At 40.7% G+C, this 20,150-nt stretch overlaps 1 protein-coding gene across 28 annotated transcripts in view; it reads left to right on the top strand.

Annotated features, from left to right (window-relative positions):
- KDM4C (lysine demethylase 4C) overlaps nt 1-19,844 on the top strand; it is a 460,147-nt gene extending 440,303 nt beyond the window's left edge. For 20 of the 28 annotated variants that reach the window (XM_072728386.1, XM_072728383.1, XM_072728376.1 and 17 more), the window contains 3 exons: nt 10,767-10,886; nt 14,118-14,210; nt 18,763-19,844. In XM_072728386.1, coding sequence (XP_072584487.1) covers nt 10,767-10,886; nt 14,118-14,210; nt 18,763-18,939 — 390 coding nt within the window. In that variant the 3' untranslated portion in view covers nt 18,940-19,844. Of the gene's footprint in view, nt 1-10,766; nt 10,887-14,117; nt 14,211-15,164; nt 15,746-18,567 lie in introns of those variants that run through there. The other 8 variants (XM_072728371.1, XM_072728388.1, XM_072728387.1 and 5 more) reach the window with 2 other exon arrangements.
- Nucleotides 19,845-20,150: the final 306 nt, after the last annotated feature.

The following is a 20,150-nucleotide window of genomic DNA, read 5'->3' as shown; positions in this document are numbered from 1 at the left end:
TTGAAAATTAGATGTTGAGTGAATGACTGCCCCACCTGTCCACTTATTGGCCGTGTGACCTGGGGCACATAATTGTGCTTCTTTACCTAGATGGGAGACGACACTTGCTTACTGACCCTACTAGGTTGTTTTGGATTTCAACTAGGATAACCTTGTCTTATCATCATTTGTAGTAGGTTCTTGGCTTCTCAGTGCATCCTGTCTTCACAATTTTAAATCTCAAGGATCATCTGCTCCCAGGGTTTTCTGTCCTCTCGCTATCATCCTCCAGCTGTTCCTTGTTGATAGGAATTAAATCTAGTTACAGTTCACTTCAAACTCACCAGCTGCCAGTCACTGTGCTGCTTTTCTGTTCTGTTCTCCTCTCCTTTTAAATATATTTTAGCTCTAATTCTCCCAATAATCCTTTAGGGTTTTATTTTTATATGCATTTGATTGATGAGGAAACCAGTGCATAAAGAGTAGCTTGGGTCCAGTCACTTCTTTGACCCCAGGATTGGAAACAGCACTTTGTGCCACATCAGTGCAGCAGTTCCCAAGCCACCTGCTCTGGGAAGTAGAACATAGGCTGTGGATCCAAATGAGAACCTACAGAGGCTGGTACTGGCTAGGCACTGCTCCTCTGACTGCAGAGCCCCTATTATGGTGTGTGAGCACAGGAAGGCCTTCTTGGGATGCCATAATGCTTACCCCTACCTTCCCTTTCCTTTCCTCATCTTTTTTCAGCTTTTGGAACTGACATTTATTTTTAGAAAACATGCCAGAGAAATTCACCTCAAGACTGTCTTTCTGTTTTATGACATAAATTTTTATTGACATAATGAAATATTGTGTTCCCTCACGCATTTTAACCTTTGCCAACAACTATAAAAAAGGGGGAAAGATCTGCCCTATAGATGGCAACTTTTGTTTGAGAATGAAGAGTTACAGTCTTGGGGTGCTTATGCCTTAGTGTCTGTAGGAAAAACAGGAGGAAGGTGCGGTCAGTCCAGAGACAGTCCTTATAAATGGTGTTGGCTGTCTCTCCACAGTGTCAAGAACTTGATGTGTAGCAGACAACCATGCAAGCCTGAGCAAGGGAGTTGACACCTGTTACCTTAACCTTCAAATGGAGATAATAGTAAATACTAGGATTATTGTTGAAATCATTTAAATATAATGTATAAAGCAATTAGTATGGTGTCCAGCACATAATAAACACACAGGCAGGGATGTGACTGTGTTTCTGGCTGCTATTGTTGGTGGTGGTGACCAGTAATTTTCAGTAGCCCATTGGTTAGAGGTCCCAAAGCATAAAATTCCCAGAAACACTTAGAAATGATATAACCTCCAAACCTTTATAATAGGAGAGGTTATTGGAAGAAGATCTAAGAAGAAGTACCAAAAAGCTTTAAACATACAAATTCCCTTTTCAAGTACTTTGTGTATCTGGGGCCTTTAGAAAATGAGTGTGAAAGATTTCCTGTTTGGGGTTCCAAATGGGGCATTGTCCCTGCAATCATTAGTGACATCTTTCCAGAACAATCTTGAGAGGTAGAGAAAGGGATCAAAGCTACAGCTCTGTCCTCCTGACTTGGCCACACCACTCAACGAACGTAGTCAGTGAGATAGCTTGACCAACTGTCAAGCATCCAACCCCACTGGATGCCCCAATAAAACCAAGCTGCTAATGCCAGAGCCTCCAACAGTGATCCCCACAAAGTGTTACTGGGGCTACCAGCTTGCTTCTCCCTCTGACATCTGTTTTTAAGGACTACATTGCTGCTCTGACCACAGCTTACAAAGTGTTCACTTTACCTAGCCAAGTACATCCAGGAGAGTCCTACTTCAAGGCTCTATAATTAATTCAGTTTATGTGGAAGGTGATTGAACTTTGAGAGGAAGACATGAGGAATTTTGGTTAATCACTAGGAGAAAGTCCTTGACACAGTTGATGTCATAGGAGCGTGAGTGGTGGACACAGAGTCCCCTCTTCCCAGCCGCTTAACTATTATCATATATGGTACTTCATATTGTAGATATTCATGTAAATATTTGAATCCCCAACTGGACTTGAATTCCTTGAGAGAAAGGACTTCAAAAGGACTCTTTTTGTCTCAGTGCTTTTTTTCCCCAGTGCTGATCTAAGGACCAGGCACAGAGGATCTTTTTTTTTTTTTTGGCACAGAGGATCTTAAATGCCAGAGGGAGGGGAGAAAGGCTCGGTAGGGGGTGGGTCTCTCTCAAAGGTGGATAGTTGGTGAGTGAATGAGCCTTTCAGTTCTATTAATCCCCCTTCAAGTCCTAAGAACCCCTTATTGGCATCTTACAGCCACCTCCCTTACCTGTCTCCTGTTCCTCTCTTACATGCCCTTGCTATTAGGTCAGCTCCCCGGTATCACCTCTGGTTCTAGTTAATGACTTCTCTTATGCTGTCTCACTTTAAAAAAAAATTAGAAAGATAATTTCCAAAACAAAATGTCTAACTTTGTATTTTCTGTGCCTTTTAGGCTTTTGTTTTAGGCTCTTGCCAGAATCTCATCTATTTCTAATAATTTAAAGATGTGACTTCTTTTAGAAATATATCGTCTGAGGCTTAATGCTGTGGTAACATTCAGAAACAATAAAACAACCTTTGTCTCTGGCACCTCAGCATTCTTACTAGGTTTGGTATCCACTCTTGGCTTATAGCAAAAGGGAAAGTGTATGCTAAACTTGGCCCTCAGGAATTTACCAAATAAATATCAGTGTTTTTTTGTTTGTTTTTCTGTGGAGAAGACACTGTGTTTTAGGAGATAGGTGTGGTTAAATGTCAGGGCATTGGTAAAAGTGTGACTGTGGGGAAAGAATCTAGCTGTTTGAGGGGATTATGAGGCATTGCACTAGTTTAACAACCAGAGCATCTCGGGAGTGAAGAAGGGCCCTTTGTATGTGTTTCCCTCACAAAAGAAAAAAAAAAAAACTATTAAAAAGGAAAGCTGGACATCAGTATTGGAGTTTTCACAGAATGATGAGTATCAGCGTGGAAGCAGGTTGGCTTGATTCCTTTGTCCTACAGGCTGCAGTGACAGTGTCTTATAACTAGGAAAGGACACTGATGAGATACCTCAGTACAGGGGTATTCCACATTTTCTTTCAGGTATGTTAGATGTCTCTACTGTAGAAAAGTTACACACAGAGGATGCAGCTTGGAATTAATTTTTCCTTTATATGTAGAAGGTATAGTGCATTCTGGAGATAATCTCAAGCGATGTTCATCAATTTGGCCAAGCATTAGATTGTTGGGGAGTGCATTGAGCTTGGACCCTACATTAGATTGACTGGAATCAGAATTTTCTGTGGTGCTTAAGATTTACTGTACTAGAGAAATGAGTCTGATGTTGAATTTTTCAAAGCTTAATGAAATTAACTTTTTAAATAGTTTACATACCATTATACCAACTTATTCCTGTTCCAGAACTCTAAGAATATAGTCAGTAATTTGGGCAAAGATTTATAGAGAAAAATATACAGTAGCGTTATAGATGGTAGGAGAAAATTGGAATGACCTAAATATCTTACAGGGGGAGAGTGGTTAAATCAATTGTGGAATAGCCATAATGTTGCATGTATTCACCCAGTAAAATGAAGCTTTAAAAGGATAATAACTAAAAATATACTCATAATGTAATTATAGGCAATAAATGGCAAGGCACAAAATTATAAATGTACACAAATGGACAAATATCACATTATTTTATTTATAATGAGGTACTTAGAGATAGTCAAGTTCATAGAGACACAAAGTCGAGTGGAAGTTACCAGGGGCTGGGGTGGAGGGGGAAGGGGAGTGAGTGTATAGTGGATACAGAGTTTTAGTTTGATATGATGAAACATTTCTGGAGGGAGGGTGGTGATGGTTGTACAATGGTTGTACTACATTGTAAGTATATATTAAGCCACCAAAATGTGTACTTAAAAATGATGAAAATAGTAAATTGTATGTTGTGTCTATTTTACTCAATTAAAAGAAAGACCTCTTCCCTCCAAATGCTGTGGAATGAGTGAAGGGACATGCCATTAACTACAGTCTTAGCTCTTCACAAAAGGCAGCCTTGTCTCCCTCTTTGGAGAGCTCAGTTGTGTTCAATGTGAAAGAAAATTGTGTAGCTATGAAAAAAATTTTGTATGTATAGGAGGGTCTACTTTTTAAAAAACACAGAAGCATAGAGATAAATCCAAATAGTAACAGTATTTACTTTTTTAAAAATTTTCATTCCAGTATCATTAATATACAGTGTTAAATTAGTTTCAGGTGTATAATATAGTGATTCAATTCTGTATGTCACTAAGCGCTCATCATGGTAAGTATATTCTTAATCCCCTTCACTTATTTCAGCCATTCCCCCCACCCACCCACCTCCCCTCTGGTGACCATCAGTCTGTTCTCTATAATTAAGAATCGTTTCTTGGGGGCAGCCCGTGTGGCTCAGTGGTTTAGCGCTACCTTTGGCCCAGGGTGTGATCCTGGAAATCCCGGATTGAGTCCCACGTCCGGCTCCCTGCATGGAGCCCGCTTCTCCCTCTGCCTGTGTCTCTGCCTCTCTCTCTCTCTCTCTGTCTCTCATGAATAAATAAATAAAATCTTTAGAAAAAAGAAGAATCGTTTCTTGGTTGTGTTTCTTCCTTGGTTATTTGTTCTAGTTCTTAAATTCCATATATGAATGGGATCATATGGTATGTGTCTAGTGTTTACATATTTTTGGATAAATATCCAGTAGTGTGTGCCAGTTTGTATTGCCATCAACAGTGTGCAAGGGTTCCTTTTTCTCCACATCCTTGCCAACACCTGTTGTTTCTTATGTTTTTTATTTTAGCCATTCTGACAGGGTGTTAACCTTCTAGGTGGTGGAAATACAGGTTATTTTTGTTTTTTCTATCTTTTAAAATTCTGTGATTTCCCCTAATGAATTTATAGTAGATGCTCAGAACAAAGAATTATTAAGAAAAATATCAAAATCTCTTCTTTCTTTGTTATCTCCACATGAAGGGTGATATTAAATATGACTTCTATTTAATAGTCCAGAATTTAATCCATCCAAATGTGGTGTGCGCCCTTCAAAAGTGTTTCCTACCACTGATCAAGATACTTGGTGACTTACCTTTCTGGCCTGCGAAACATTTGTGGATATGCCTAAAGAGAGTACATCTCCAGATTGTGGTATTTAATGAAAACTTACGGACAATCACAGATGATCTACGGCCAAGCCCTGCAATTAGGAAGGTGACAGTGCTGTGACTATGTTCCTTTACTTTTTGAAAGATGGCTTTCCCCATAAATGCTTTGAATGAACATTGGGTGGTCTGGGAAGCCCTCCAGCTTTATGTTCCACCAATAAATGAAAGGTGTCATCTCTGCTTTGTGAGAGGAGGGATCTGCCATCACCCAAACCAGCAGTTCAAGGTTGTCAGTTGAAGCAACAAGAAGCGACTGTAAATGATTTAAGCACTAAAGAAATTTAATGGAAAGCTATTAGGAAGCCCACAGAATCTCTAGGAATGCAAAAGAACAAAGAGAACTGATGAAGAGAAGGGAGGCTCTTCAGTTGGAACATGGGCAAGACCAGGCTACAGATCCAGTCCAGGAAGGACACAGCTGCTTCCTCTTGTGTGGTCAGCCTAGCCCTAGGCTCTGCTTCTGGTGTGTGGGTGCCACTGCCACCTTCAGTGTTCTCCCCTCTGCTGCTTCCCTGCATCTCTCATCACAGGGCCTACATTCTGAGCAGGTGCAGCCAGTTGGCGAGGCCCCCATCCACGTGGGCTGTCAGGGAAGCTGGGTACAGGAGTGTCTGGCATTGCCCAGTGTCTGTAATGGCCAGCCAGTTCTGCCCCCTGCTGAGACTCTGAAGGGGAGATGCAGGTTCAGATGCCGGGCAGCCAAACGATGGATCACTCACTAGTACAATTAGTACGTGGCTATCAATCAGTCTTGTTGATCCCTGCCAGAGGCCATCAACAAGCAGGTGATTATTCCTCTAAATGCCAACAGCTGCTGGTATAAGTTTGCTTCCGGTCACTTAAGCACTTTCCCCAAGGGGGACTGTCAGGCTCCAAACTATATGCCGATCAGCTACTGGGAGTCCAAATGCCACATGTTCCTGTGCTGCAGCTGGACTGATGGGCAGGGTTGCCTGCTCTGTGGTTTATACTTGTTAGGAGTAGAGGTGGGGATGGGTCAGGTGGAGCATGGTGAAACAGGCAACATCCAAGCATAGCAACTTGTAGAAGCCCCTTTCAAAGGCCATAGTAAGAGTTCCAAGAATGTAGTGACTTCAGAATTCAAATAATCCGAGTAGCAGTGGGGTTTTCTGCATAGTTGGTGGAACAAGGTTAGGAATCAGCCCTGACTTTGGCAGCAGTTTGAGGTGACACTGTACTCTTGCCTGGGTTGATGACCATCCCAGTCCTTTCATCAGAGCCCTTTAATCATTGCCAGAGGCCTGCTATTGACTGTGATTATGATTTCTGTCTTGAATTTTCACGTCATCTATTTAATAGTCTAGCTACAGGCTAACTGGCAGCTCCAGACACTAGTGTCCCTGTGGACGCGGCTCTGGCAGGCTTTAGGGGAGTTTACACATCCCTGGAGGCAGTACAGCAAATGGTAAACAGCTATTTATGTCAGGTGAAGCCAACCTGCTTCTGAGGGTCTAGACAGCAACTGAGAAAAATGCATTAGTCAAGGTTTTAATGCATATAATTTTCCAGCAAAGGTGCTTACCTGCTCCAGCAACATACTAAGAACTGCATTAGGAAAGCCTCGTTAGCATTTTATATCCTTTACATCCTTTAATAAACCACAATTCTAGAATGCTTTAAAAAAGTCACCTGGGTCACATAGAGCTATGGAGAGAGGGAGACTGGACTTGCCATTTTTAATGTGTGCCTCCCAACCACGGAGCTCTGCTCCTCATGCACAGCCCAGGGGGATGGGAGCCACCTGAAGACCTTTACGAGAGGGGCTCTCCACAAACTGAATCGCCTCATGATTTTATTTTTCAGACTTTTTATTTTTAAGAGAAACTTTTTAAACATGAAATCTTATTAAGAGTATTCAATCAATAAATCTTATTCAATCTATAAATCAAATAGAATTTCTTTTCTGGTTGAAGTGATCATGGCAACCAAAGCTCACACTCCACACGGGTTGCTCTTCAAGGGCCCTGAGGCACTAATGCCATAGATACACGGTGCTCAGCGTGACTGGCCTCCAGGTGTGGACAAGATGCCCTCTGTCCCTGGCTTGGGGAGCTAGACATTGTTTGCTCCTCCAGTGTCTCACACAAATAGATACTGGATTAGTGATTCTGACAGTTTGGGAAACTCCTGCTTTGGAGGGACCAGGGGGACCTCAATATTAAACCTTTAAGCTTCTCTTCATCAACCCACATGCTTCTACTTCCATTTCTGTTTGAATGCTTTTTATTCCATGTAGTCATAAAAAGTTTCTGGCAAACTCATAATTTTGAGACAGCTGGTGGTTGAAACCATTTCTCTATGGAGGAAACTAGATGTTACAGAAATAATTTTTTTTTTTTTTGTGCTTTACTATGAGCTGCCTTAAATCCATTTGGAAAATAGCTGGGGTGTAAATAGTGAATAAGACTAAATGAAGATATATGCAAATCAGAATAAAACCACTTCCAGCTAACTGATCTGGTGGAGGATGAGAAGGTAGCCATCAAGGCTCAGAGGGATTCCTGGTGGAGGATGAGGAAAGGAGATTCACAAAACAATCTTGTGTTGTTATATAGTTGTTTTTCTTTATTCTTCTACGAATAAAGGAAAAAGGAGTTCTGAAAGCAAAACTGAGAAAGCACACTGAAGTGTCCTTCCTAGATTTTGACATGATAGAGTATGAAGTGATTTTGTGTGTGTCAGTGTGTGTGTGTGTGTGTGTGTGTGTGTGTAGCTGATACAGAGAAAAGTTAGGTAGAGGCAGGCACTGAGGTCAGGCACTTTCCATGCCAAATTAAAACTTGTGAGTAAAAGGTAAATTGACAGGTACCAAGTAAGACAGGTATTAAACTATATCTCAGACATTTCAATTTTAACACCTTTTAAAAAAAGAATTGTCTCTCACTTGGTAGAGTTGCATCTGTTTATTAATAAAGCTATATTTTTATGGTAAATGCTCAAGTATCTTCGTACTCTGCTTGGGCCACACTTCTATAGCCATTGCTATACCTTTGGTGATACAGTACTTAAAATTGCAGGGCAGGATTTGTTATGGAGGATTCTTTTACAGGTTAGAAAATCTCTGCCAAAGGTTAGATCTCTAAAACAGAGGACCTAAGCCTCCTACTTGGCAGTTGTTTTTGGTGGGAGAGTAAATGGGGAGTGCATACTCTATGTTCCCCAAGGCCTTTAATTCCTTCTCTGGGGATTGAAGGAGGGCCCAATAAATAGAATTTATCCTGCCCAAGAAAAAGCAAGATAGACATTGGAGTCAGGATTTGGAGATTGAAAAGATCTTCATTACTAATAAAGGAGATGTTGTAGTGTGCGGTTTATATCTGTGGGCAGACAGGGTTCCTAATACTACACCTGAGGATTAGACCTCCTAGTGACAGGGGTGTAGGACACCCCAGCTCCTTTTGGTGGAAGGATTAGAGCAGAACTTGAGTTCTCTGTCCACAGGGTGGCTCCAAAGAGAAAGGGAACAGGAGGAGGAAAGCCAGTGACCAAACATTCCTTCCTGGCTCCCAGCCCCTGGGTGTCTCAGCATGTCTTTTTTACAAGGTTCCATCTATTGTGTAACTTGGGTCCCAACAGCTTCAGAGTAGTAGTGGTAAGCATGGTGTCTGATAAGTGTAACTGTGCTTCCCCTGAAAATACCCACCTGAGCCCCTATGTGTTTGCTGGGTGCCCCAGGGCCCTGTGGTGCAGAGTGTGGAAAGTGCCACCTCATCCAGAACTCAACAAAATTATACCACTGCTTGTCCTCTTGGAAGAGTGGATGAATAAGAGTGGAAAAGTAGCCAGGAACATTACCCCAGTGGGGCTCCTCCACATGGAAGAAAACTTTAGGAGAAGGAAGACACCTATTCTTGTGCCACCTCCCCTGCTGCCCACTCCTGTCACCAAAGTTTCCAGGTTTCAGCTCAGTTACCCCAGAGCTGATGTAGCTTCCCAGCCTAGGAGACTGTAGAAAGTGGAGAGAAGCTGCACTTTCCAGCATTCTTAGTACCAGGTACATCTCTGGAAGGGAAATGATGCAGAATGAGGTGATAACCCCAGGGGCATATGCGGAATACATTTCTACAGCCTACCCTTTCAATTCTGCATGCCCTGAGGTCAAATATTATGAAGGAGAAACTTATTTTTATTTAAGTTAGATGCAGACTGTCAATTCTGTAGAGCCTCCGAACACAAGTTTTTCTTTACCTATAGCTTTAAAAGGGAGTCTGCAGTGGGAAAAGTGAATAGTTAAGCCTCTCATATATTATCTGAACCCAGCAATAAAATGGCCACTCCTTTATAATGCAAAATTTCTGTTAATAATGAAAAGTAATAGATGGTGGATTTCTAGTCATAAACAACTAAATATTTCCTGTGTGTGCCCTCATTGAAACCATAGAACCATGCCCAGTCTGCATTTATAGCTTGATTGGTCAAGTGTGCATTTCCATCAGTTCGATTGGCCTCATCAGTAAAATACCAGTATTAGCAAAACACAAATTGCTAAATGTGCAAAAAAATCACCAAAGAGATCAAGTATTTAATTCATTTGTATTAAAATTTTACTATGTGATACCCAATACATACAAATTTAAGAGTTTGCAAACTATGTCTATGAAAATATTTTACTTGACCTTGTGGATAGATAACTCAAGTTCTCCTCTGCTTCCTTCCCTGCCAAATAACAAGGCAACTTTGAGGATGGACTTCAGGGTTTGCTCTGAACTACCGCCTTAGGAGGGGGTACTACTGAGTAGAAGACATGAAGTGAAAAGATTGGTTATGAGGTGCCACCGTGGATGCCCGTGGAAGGAAGAGGGTGGTCACTTAATGGGTGGCCAGCAGAAGCATGCCTCTCTGGGGAGGTCAAAGGGTCTTCTGAAGAGGCCTGCTGAGCAGCGCACACCCCTCCCAGCCTCACCTCTTTATGCTGCAAGTGTTCCTACCTTTCCTTTTCCCTTGCTGCTTTGTCACAGCCTGCTGGCTAGAACATCACTCTGTTCCTCCCTGGCCCCATTTACTCCTGTATGTCCCAACTCTTACTCTCCTATTCAGCTTCTCTCTTCCAGAGATTCTGACAACTTAAAGGAGTCCCCTTGGAGGCTCAGTTTCCTTGTCAGTAAAATGGGAATAATCAATAATCTCTGCCTTCTTTGTGTAGTGATTATAAGGATCAAGTGAGTTGTATGTTACAGCATTTGGTTAACTGCAAAAATGCTATTATAAATGTCAGATGTTGTAAATCATGGGCTAGTCTCTTCAGCTAAAGAGTTTCTGCGCATATTTTAGTTACCCTCCGAACGATTCTTTGTCAAGTAGCAAATGTAAATGCTGCTGTTTTTTTCCTGCATGGCTTATGGTGGCTCCTTTGCAACTTTATGATGTAGGCTGAATCTTTAAGTACTCCTTTGGCTCATATCTCTTCCCCTGAACACCCATGCAAGATCATAATCCATAAAACACAGAGGCAATAACTCCTTTTAATTGCCAGGAGTTCATCATTTGCTAAGTTCTAAATGCAGTCACTTAGACACTTGCCTTGAAAAGCCTGTCTATTTCTTCCACAGAGCCGAGACTGTGTGAAACTGGGCCCTCCTACTGAGGGAGAAGTCGTCCAAGTCAAGTGGCCTGATGGCAAACTCTATGGGGCAAAGTATCTAGGTTCAAATGTTGCTCACATGTACCAGGTGAGTGCTGTCCTGTGGATATGCTTGATGGGATGGACAGGAGAAGCCAAAGGGCAGATGTATATGTATTGTCCTGCTGATCAATAAGCCACATGAATTTGGAGCACCTGTTATTTTATAAAGGCGGCAAAGATTTGATCTCTAATGACGCAGATATTTGAGTTTTATTATCAAGTTCAACACTGGGAAATGAATAGCATGTGAAGGATGGGTTTAATTGTAAAGAATATAGATAGGCTACAAAGATAAGTGGCTGGATGCTTTCTTGTGTGTACATCATATGGAGAGAGACTGATTGGCTGATTTATCTCACCATAAGCCAAGACAGTGATGGCTGTTCATCAGCCAGCAGCCCATGAATTGGTGGATTTTGCCTGAGAGACAAACCCCCATTGGGTGTCTCCTCAAACCTAAATCAGTCATGCATGGACACAGTCATGGCCACCTAAGCTTAGAGGAGTGCTTATTTTATGAAAAGTACAGCAATTGGTTGGATATTCACTCTACATATTACTAAAGAGTACATATACAATTGAATGATGAAAATATTTTATCCCTATCAGAAACGAGAATGATTAAACTCTAACAAGGAAAACGACATGGACGGCAGCTGTGTATTTATGTTCCTTCAGGCTTTAAAAAGGAGCACCCTGACTAGAATCAATATGTTGTAGTACTTCCAGTAGCCCAGTGGCAGAAATCAACATTCTCAAGCTAAGCAGTAGAGTAAAAACAGGAAGAGTGAAGTAAAAGAAGAAAAAGTAAGAAGGTTCAGGCATGTTAAGTTAAAAGCAGCTGGTGGATGATAATACTGCCAGTGTCAGCACAGAAATTGTTCAAAGACTGATAAGGGGCAGAAGGAGTACATTTTAAGTACTAGAGCACAATGTAATTAAAGGAGTTGGAAGAAGTAATTAAAGGAGTTGAAAGAAGTTTCAGGAAACTTGAACATTTTTTAAGGTCTAGAAAAACCCAAGGTGAGTAGGGTGGGGAGGACATTTATACGTATGGTGTGTGTGTTTTTGTGCGCGCGCGCGCGCGCTCACACGTGTGTGGTAAAGGCTATATCCCCCTTTGTCCTGTGTTAAGTTGCAGACTCAGATCATTTATAATACGGTAGGTGCTGGAGCTTCTTTGTATCAGAATGTCCAGAATTAGGCAAAAATCAAAAGACAGACAATTAATATTGGAGACTCCTAGAAAAGAGGCATTACTACATCATTCAAAAGAAAATAAATATAATTAAACAATAAATGCAAAAGTGAAGCATCTTACACGTAGCAAAGCTAGTAGCTACATGAAAAGTATAACGAGGACATGCTGAAATTCAGGCTAATTAGTAATCAGTGTATTAACTTCAGTTGAATTTATGATGGCCTATCAACATAGAACTATAGGCATATTTATAGACTCAATGAAAAAGTTAAGGCTAATATTAAAGTTTTCTCTCAAGTACAAGTAGTTAAAAATTCCTCATTAAACCAAGTGCCCTTTTGAGATCATTTTTTGTTTTGTGTCTAATTATTCAGTCTCATCACTGAATGAGCAAAGATGTTTATAAAAATAGATATAACTGAAAAAATTTCTATTTCACTGTGCTAAATATTCTGCATATGCACTTTTTTGACCCTCACAGTAGACCCTCAAGATAAATGTTTTTGACTCCTATTTTTACAAATGAGGGTAAAAAGGTTACATGAATTTAATAATTTGTTGAAGAGCACACAGCTGGTAAAGGGAAGGGCCCAAGTTTACTTTCAGCTCTGTCCCATCTAGGGTGAACAATTATCCCAGCTTGCAAGGGACTGTTCTTTAGTGCTAAAATCCTGCATCCTGGGAGACCCTTTGGTCTTGGAATGATTGGTCATCTCACCATATTCCTTTTTAGTTTTAATAATTGCCTTTCTCTCTTTTTAGAATCTTTGGAAGATCTAAAACAGAAGAAACTACTTGTAGGTACAAGTAGTTCTAGTTATGCTATCAAATTGTATAAGTGAGATGACACCTTGGTCTAATTAAATATTAAAGAAACCATTCTGCTAAAACAAGACCAGGAAGAGAAGCCTCCCCATCTCAGCCTTCTGGCAAGTAATGGGAAGCTCTCCTGTGACCAAGACCCAATTCCACCCTGTTGTTTCAGCTTAGTCAAATGTGAGCAGTACATGGATAAGAAATTTAATTATATGTATTATCCTTATTGTAATATTTTAAACTCCAGCAGATTTTTTTTTTAATTTACATAGTATAGCTGCATAGTTTTACTTATCTTTTAACCAGAAGTGCAAGCTTATTTTAATTGCTTTACATGTAAAGATTTCAGATAGACAACTTGGGGACTTCAAAAATATCATAAATGGTTCAGGGTTAGATAGATATTCTATCCTGATTGCATCCCCTTTGTTGTTTGCTCCTGATGGTCATATGTGGTTAAACTTAAACTAAGAATGATCACTTTGAATAGGGAATTTGATGAATTTCCCCCAAATGCTCTAGGTTTCTGTTAGCCAGTGTCACTTTTCTCTGACAAAACCTCCTAAAATGTTGAAAAAACTGGTTATAAAATTGTTTCCTGCCATTCGATTAGCTTGAAGAAAAAGTTTAAAATTTTCATTTTAGATGAAGGTTTTCACAGATTACTGTGGTTTACATGTTATGAGGTTGAGAACCTGGGATTTTCCTGGCCAAATGGTTGAATTTGACAAAAGTGAGTTTTAAGAACTTGAGAAATTACTTTCTGGGAGGATTATTATACAAGAGTAAATATATGAGTATATCTCCCTCATATGGTACCAGAGCCTTTTAAAGAAACAAAAGGTACCAACAAGGCCCCACCAGTCTTAATGCAAAATTGGCCACAATCTCATGTTCTGAGAAATCATTTGAACAGCAGCTATGTTTCTTTGTTTTCACTTTGGGGGTGAGGATAAAGTTTTCATATCACATCTTCAGAGACACTCATTTTCAAGAATTTTGATCTGTTTGAAAACCTACAATGTTCTTGGTTTGATAAGGGAAAGAACTTTTTTTCCTTCCTTAGCTGTTGGCTGGTTCTCTTGTTTGTTCTGCTTGAGTGCTTTTTTTCTTTCTTTTTTTTTATGTTGTTAATTGGAACCTTGAGAAGAAAATGGTGAGTGCTTCTTTGTTTATGAATGTGTGTGTGTGTGTGTGTGTGTGTGTGTATGTCTATACGATACACACACATACGTATCATGATGTCTTATTTCACATTAGGTTGAATTTGAAGATGGATCCCAGATAGCAATGAAGAGAGAGGACATCTATACTTTAGATGAAGAGTTACCCAAGAGAGTGAAAGCTCGTTTTGTAAGTGCGGGCAAATATCCCTCAGGGATCTGCCATAGGAATCTTTCATCCTCTGTTTCCCAAGCCCAGCAGTAAACATACTTAGGTGGAATGATTTTCAAGAAAACCAGTGCAACTTTTCCCTTACTTAGGCAAACCTCAAATTTGGCCCTAACGAGGAAACCAGTGCAGGTTCCTTGTTTTGTTTTCTAATGAGATCAAATGATGTTAAATTAATGTCTGTTGCCATACCAAAACAGTTGTTGAATATGTCCTCTGTGCAAGGTACTTGGATCATACAAAGGTACCATCTAGACATTTATAATCTTATCAGCAGATGAAATGTTAAAGGAAGTTTTCAATAGTAGATGAAAGGGGACATAGTAAAAAAATAATAATAAAGGGGACATAGTATAAGTGAATATCTGGTTTTCTAGAGCCTTATCATATATTGATTAACATCCCGCCAGAAACTCATTAATGTTTGTGTCAACTCATAATTAAAGTAGGCTCTCACTTTTCTAACTAAAGAAATAAAAAAAAAAGCCCAAAAACTAGATGTGGGAATACTAAAGCTGTTTTTTTTAAATGTTTTTAGTTTCAAGCTTTATACATGCCATTAAAAGACAAACATGGACAAATAATCAAAACTGAAGCTGTTAAAAAATATAATTCACAATAACTTCGTTTTCATTATTGTATCATAAAATATTTAGTGGACCCTGAAATGAAGTCAATTTTACTCATTTAGAATTGCATCTACCACATTTACAAAATGATAAATCCTAAACAGGGAAATTTGAATGAATGGGATTTTTCTGACTAAAATGAAATTTTTTTCCAGAATAAACGATACCCTTAGTTTTCAGCGAATGCTTATGGTATACTTTTCTGCAGTGATAGAGTTAACTTAATTTGGAGAATCCTTGGATTCCTTAAATCTTCAGTTGTATATTTAGCTCCTTTTCCTTTCAGGTGAGGTGCTGGGAACGGGGTAACTGCACCAGGTATCAACTCTCTGAGTGGCATCCTTGAGAGGAAGGTCCTTCAAAGTGAAATAGTCAAGAGCAGTGTGATAGTAACAGCACTGCTACCCACCCAACGAGCAACGTGGCACAGAGGGGACCCACACACCTGAAAATAGACTAACCACCAGATAAGCTGCAGGGAAGAGAAAATCAGATATTCCTATTGTAAAGACAATGGCTAAATCCTAACAAAGATCTAAAAAATATCTGTTCATGCCCTACATCTTAAAATCTCCTAAGAGCAACCTTCTTCTTCAAAATGCTAAAGATGGCTCCTCTCATGCTGTGCTCCTGTCTGCCATTGATTCTCCCTCCTCTCCCTGCCCTCCCTTGTTCCCCCTCCTCCATTCATTCATTCATTCATTCACCCAGAGGTTGAAGGGTGGGGAATGGAGTAGGTAGTCTCTCTAAGGCTCTCAGGTCTTTGATTTTCTAGTGCCTGTGTGATTAAGCACCAGCTGGGTCTTGCAGATTTCAAATACTATTTCTTAATCGTATTAAAAAAATGCTTTCTGCTTTTTGCTCAGATCATAATCTCTCTGTTCCATAATAGATTTGTCTCCAATACCAGGTTGCCTTCCTACATAGCTTTATTTGAACCCAGCTCCTGAGTTTCCTAAGATTCTCTGAACAATCATACCAACATCCAACTTTTTTTAATTCTCAGAGAAAATTTCTGAATTAAAAGTAAGTCAGTAAAAAATATATAAATCACATATACTATCTGAATGTAACCTGTTATGTCAAACAATTAAACCTAGTAGAGGGCAGCCCGGGTGGCTCAGTGGTTTAGCGCCGCCTTCAGCCGAGGGCCTGATCCTGGAGACCCGGGATCGAGTCCCATGTCAGGCTCCTTGTGTGGAGCTTGCTTCTCCCTCTGCCTGTGTCTCTGCCTCTCTCTCTCTCTCCCCCCCCCCCCCTCTCTCTCTCTCTGTGTCTCTCATAAATAAATAAAATCTTTAAAAAAATAAAAATAAACCTAGTAGAAAATATCTGCAAGAACAAAGGTTCACAGTCACTAAGTCCGATTTGCTATCTCTGTTTTCAGTGAATCAAAGACTTACGTGCACCTGTTATATAGCAAACCAGCCTTTCCTTCAGGTTAGAATATAACCCTCTGACCCTTCATTGGTCTGTGACTGCTATTTTTTTCCCATTTGGTGAAACAAATCTAATCAGAAAACTCATTGATGGAAGATATTTTATGATTAATCTCTCTTGTTTTTTTAAAGGACGGGTGGCTTAGCAGCCTCACTGCTAAACAGGAGGCCTCATATTTTAATGACTTCTGTTCACCTAGACACACGCTGACTTGGGAAGAAATTTTTCAAAAGAGTCAGCAGTCCACCTCAGTGATTTTTGCGGGGGTTCTTTCCCACTAACTTCAGAAATGGCCCCATTACCTTTTATTGTCTCACAGAATAACCATGGCAACAGTGCATAATTAAGTATTGCTGCTGGTAAATCGGTTTTATTATTGTATTTGAGAGGCTGACTTTTGCTGTTCTCGCACAACGGCAACACTCTCATAGATGTTTTATTTTTCTCCTTTGATAACTTTAGCACTTATAAAAGGGAGAAATACTCAGAGGAAGTACTTTGCCAAGAATGAATGAAACAAAAATGTTTTCTCCTAATGGCAGAGGGTGCTCAACCAACCCATAATCTTTTAGTTATTTTATTTCCGATTGAAACAAGGTAGTGTCAGGGGTGTCCATGCAGGTAGCCTGTTAGTTACCCTGGATAACCATCTCATGAACTGACCAGGAGCATGCCTACTCTGCACTTGGTTCCATTTTTTAGTTTTCAATCTTCTTTGTAGCTGTTTCATTGTTTATCTCTTTTCCACAATTGACCTGTGTTTCAAGTCCTCAAAGCTGTACTCTGCTTGTGTCACCAACCAGGGGGTGGCCTCAGGGACAGTGAGATGTACCGTGTATTGGCATCATCTAGAGTGATCTACCTCAGTGAAAACCAGTTGGAAATACATTTTAGGAAACAAGACAATAGGGAATTAGGAAGCAAAACTAGTGTTTTAATGTAGCCTTTACCTGAGCATAACAGAAAAAGTTCACATTCCTTCACCTGGCTAACAATTAATTGAACTACGACTGAGTGCCAGGCATGTTACTTGGTGTGGAGAACCTGTAAAAATCCATACTCACTACCTAATATCCTCACCAACAAAGGGTTCAAGAAGTCACCAGTAGGGAGAAACCTAACTGCCCTCATGCCACTGCGTTGACACTTAAAGTCTTACAGGAACCAAAAGAAGGGCCTGCACGTTTGCCTGTGGCAGAGAAAATAGAATAGCATCCCTGCAGAGGGAAAAAATCCATCTAATAACAGAAAGGCATATGCCAGTAAGGTGTGGCAAGGAACTGCAAATAATTCTGTCTGCCCAGAACATGGGGTAGGATATTACCACGCTATGTAGGTCTAGGGAGCCTGGGTGCCATCTTAAAAGGCTGCAAAGCTATTGAAAGATGATAAGCAGAGATGTCATATAATCAGTTAGTGTGTAGAGCACTTTCTTCTCATGGTTCTGTAGAAAATATCCTGGGAGTATGGCATTTGCCGTGGTGGTTTAGGGGAGGAAATGTGAGGCCTTTGCCATGGGCCAGCAGGGATAATGGAGAAGGGACGGAGGGCTTCAAGGAACGTTTAGGAGGGGCTAGAGGCCATTTGCAGTGACTTTTTGGTTTCTGATCAGTGTAGTCACATGGATAGGATGGTTATGCCATGTATGGAGTAGAAGGAAATAGTAATGGGGAGGGAAGACTTTGAGTTCAATTTAGAGTAGGTTGATTTGAGGTGCCCCTGGGATCAATACACCAAGATGCCTGCTGGGCAGTTAGACACAGAAGGAGGTCTGAAGCAGAGTGAGAGATGTGAGTATCCTTGGCAGAGACCCAGGGATGGAAGCCATGAGTGTAGGCATGAGGGCTCAGGGAGCAGATGTCAAGAAAGGCACAACATCAGGAGCATTGGAGTTGCACAGAGCGTTAGAAGGGGGAACACCAGAGACACCACAGTGAGCACCTAGAGGACGAAGGAGAAAGGCAGGAGGAAAGGCTTATAAAGTGTCAGAGAAGAGAGCTCCCAGCAATACTTGGGGGACAGAATAGTCAAATACATGTAGGATAGAAAGGTGTGAGAGGAACTGGACTGGAGTTGGGATACTTTCAGGGCAGTTGTATGGGCAGAGACCCAGAGGTAAATAGGAATAGGATGAATTAGAAATGACCATTGACAGATTGGTCAAAAACCGAGTCGAGCAAGAGGCAGAGAGGGAAGATGGCCAGTGAGGGAGATGTAATGACAAGACTTTAATCCTGCTTCTGCTGCAGGAAGGTCCCTGGGGGTGGGAGATCCTGAAGAAAGTTGAGGCTACATGGAAAAAGGAGCCCGGATGGAGCAGGTGGGAAAACCTGGGCTAGTGGCCTGGCCTCTGCAAGCCACCTCAAGCTGGCTGGAATCAGATTTTTGTCCATTCTTGTCGTCAAATGCCGTGCTTTCCACAGTGTGACGCTGGTTCTTTCTAGTCCACAGCCTCTGATATGCGATTTGAAGACACATTTTATGGAGCAGACATAATCCAGGGGGAAAAAAAGAGACAAAGAATGCTGAGCTCCAGATTTAAGAATGAATATGTGGATGACCCCGTGTACCGCACCTTTTTGAAGAGCTCTTTTCAGAAGAAGTGTCAGAAGAGACAGTAATCTCCATATGCTGCTGCGCTACAGGCAACAGAGCAATTTGGGCTGGAGAAGGAAAGATGAAGGGACAACTTTGGGGCCACACAGTGTATTTCCCTGGGGTAGGTGATAGGGTATGTCTCTGACGGTGGAAAATTAGGCTCTACGGAGTTTGGTCACCCAAACCATAGATTACAAGTGTTACTAATTGGATACAACAATCTGAAGCCATCCCCTGGTCTTGCTTTCCACTTGTGAGCAATTGTCTTGTAAGATCCCAAAGAATTTTTCTAAACGAAAGGAAATAGTAGTGAATTACCCAGCAAAAAATGCCCCTGACAGAGGAGGTGGGTCCTAATTAGGCCCGTAGTCAGGAAACACATGGAGACCTCTCCCCAGCCCCAGCAGGTGGGAACCTTGATACCCGGGTAGGAGGGTGATAATTTATATATTTTCCACAGTCAGGGAAGGACTCACACTTACTTGTTTTAAATGGCAGTTTTTATAAAACATTTTTAAAACACAAATGGCCTGTATGGTAATGAGACTTACCTATGTGCTATCTGTGATTTCCCTTGTACAGAACTTTTACATTTTTTATATCCCTATTACTTTTGATTGTGTCTGATGAGAACTGAGTTATTGGCCTTTGTGAAATTTCTGGCTCTTGAGAAAGAATTCTTATGAATTGTATGGGAATTTTATATATTTAAAGAGGGAGATCTGGGGCTGTTATTTTTAAACACTTTTTTTCCATAATATTCTGAGTAGATATTTATAAAATATATTTCTTTTCATTATGTGTTTGTAAAATTAGAGTTTAAATAAATATGCTTTGATGCATAGTTTTCAACTAATATGATTTTTCCTTTTTAAAACAGCCTGAAAATGTACTAGTGTTTAAAAATAAAAATTTCCACTTTCTCCAATTCTGTCTTCTGACTTGCTTTTTTGTTTACATTTGAATCAACAGAAAAACAAGTTTTCTTCTGGAGCTGGCTAAAAAGTTTGTCAGGCCCTCTTCGTTCACAGACTTTTTACATAACTGGTCACATTGCCAGACCTTTCAGACTTGTCCCTGGGCGTAAAGGCTCATCTGCCTGCCTACAGTGCTGATGGAAGTGTTTTTCCTTCAGCCTCTTCTAGGCCTTGAAGGACTCTGAGCACCTGGAATCTGGAGCATTTCTCACCCCAGATTTCTTGGTCCCCAGTTACCTTTAGAAGAGGCTGTATGG

Source organism: Vulpes vulpes, chromosome 12 (genome assembly GCF_048418805.1).
Source record: "Vulpes vulpes isolate BD-2025 chromosome 12, VulVul3, whole genome shotgun sequence".
In the NCBI taxonomy this organism is placed as follows: domain Eukaryota; kingdom Metazoa; phylum Chordata; class Mammalia; order Carnivora; family Canidae; genus Vulpes; species Vulpes vulpes.
This window is presented reverse-complemented; position numbering and strand designations above follow the sequence as displayed.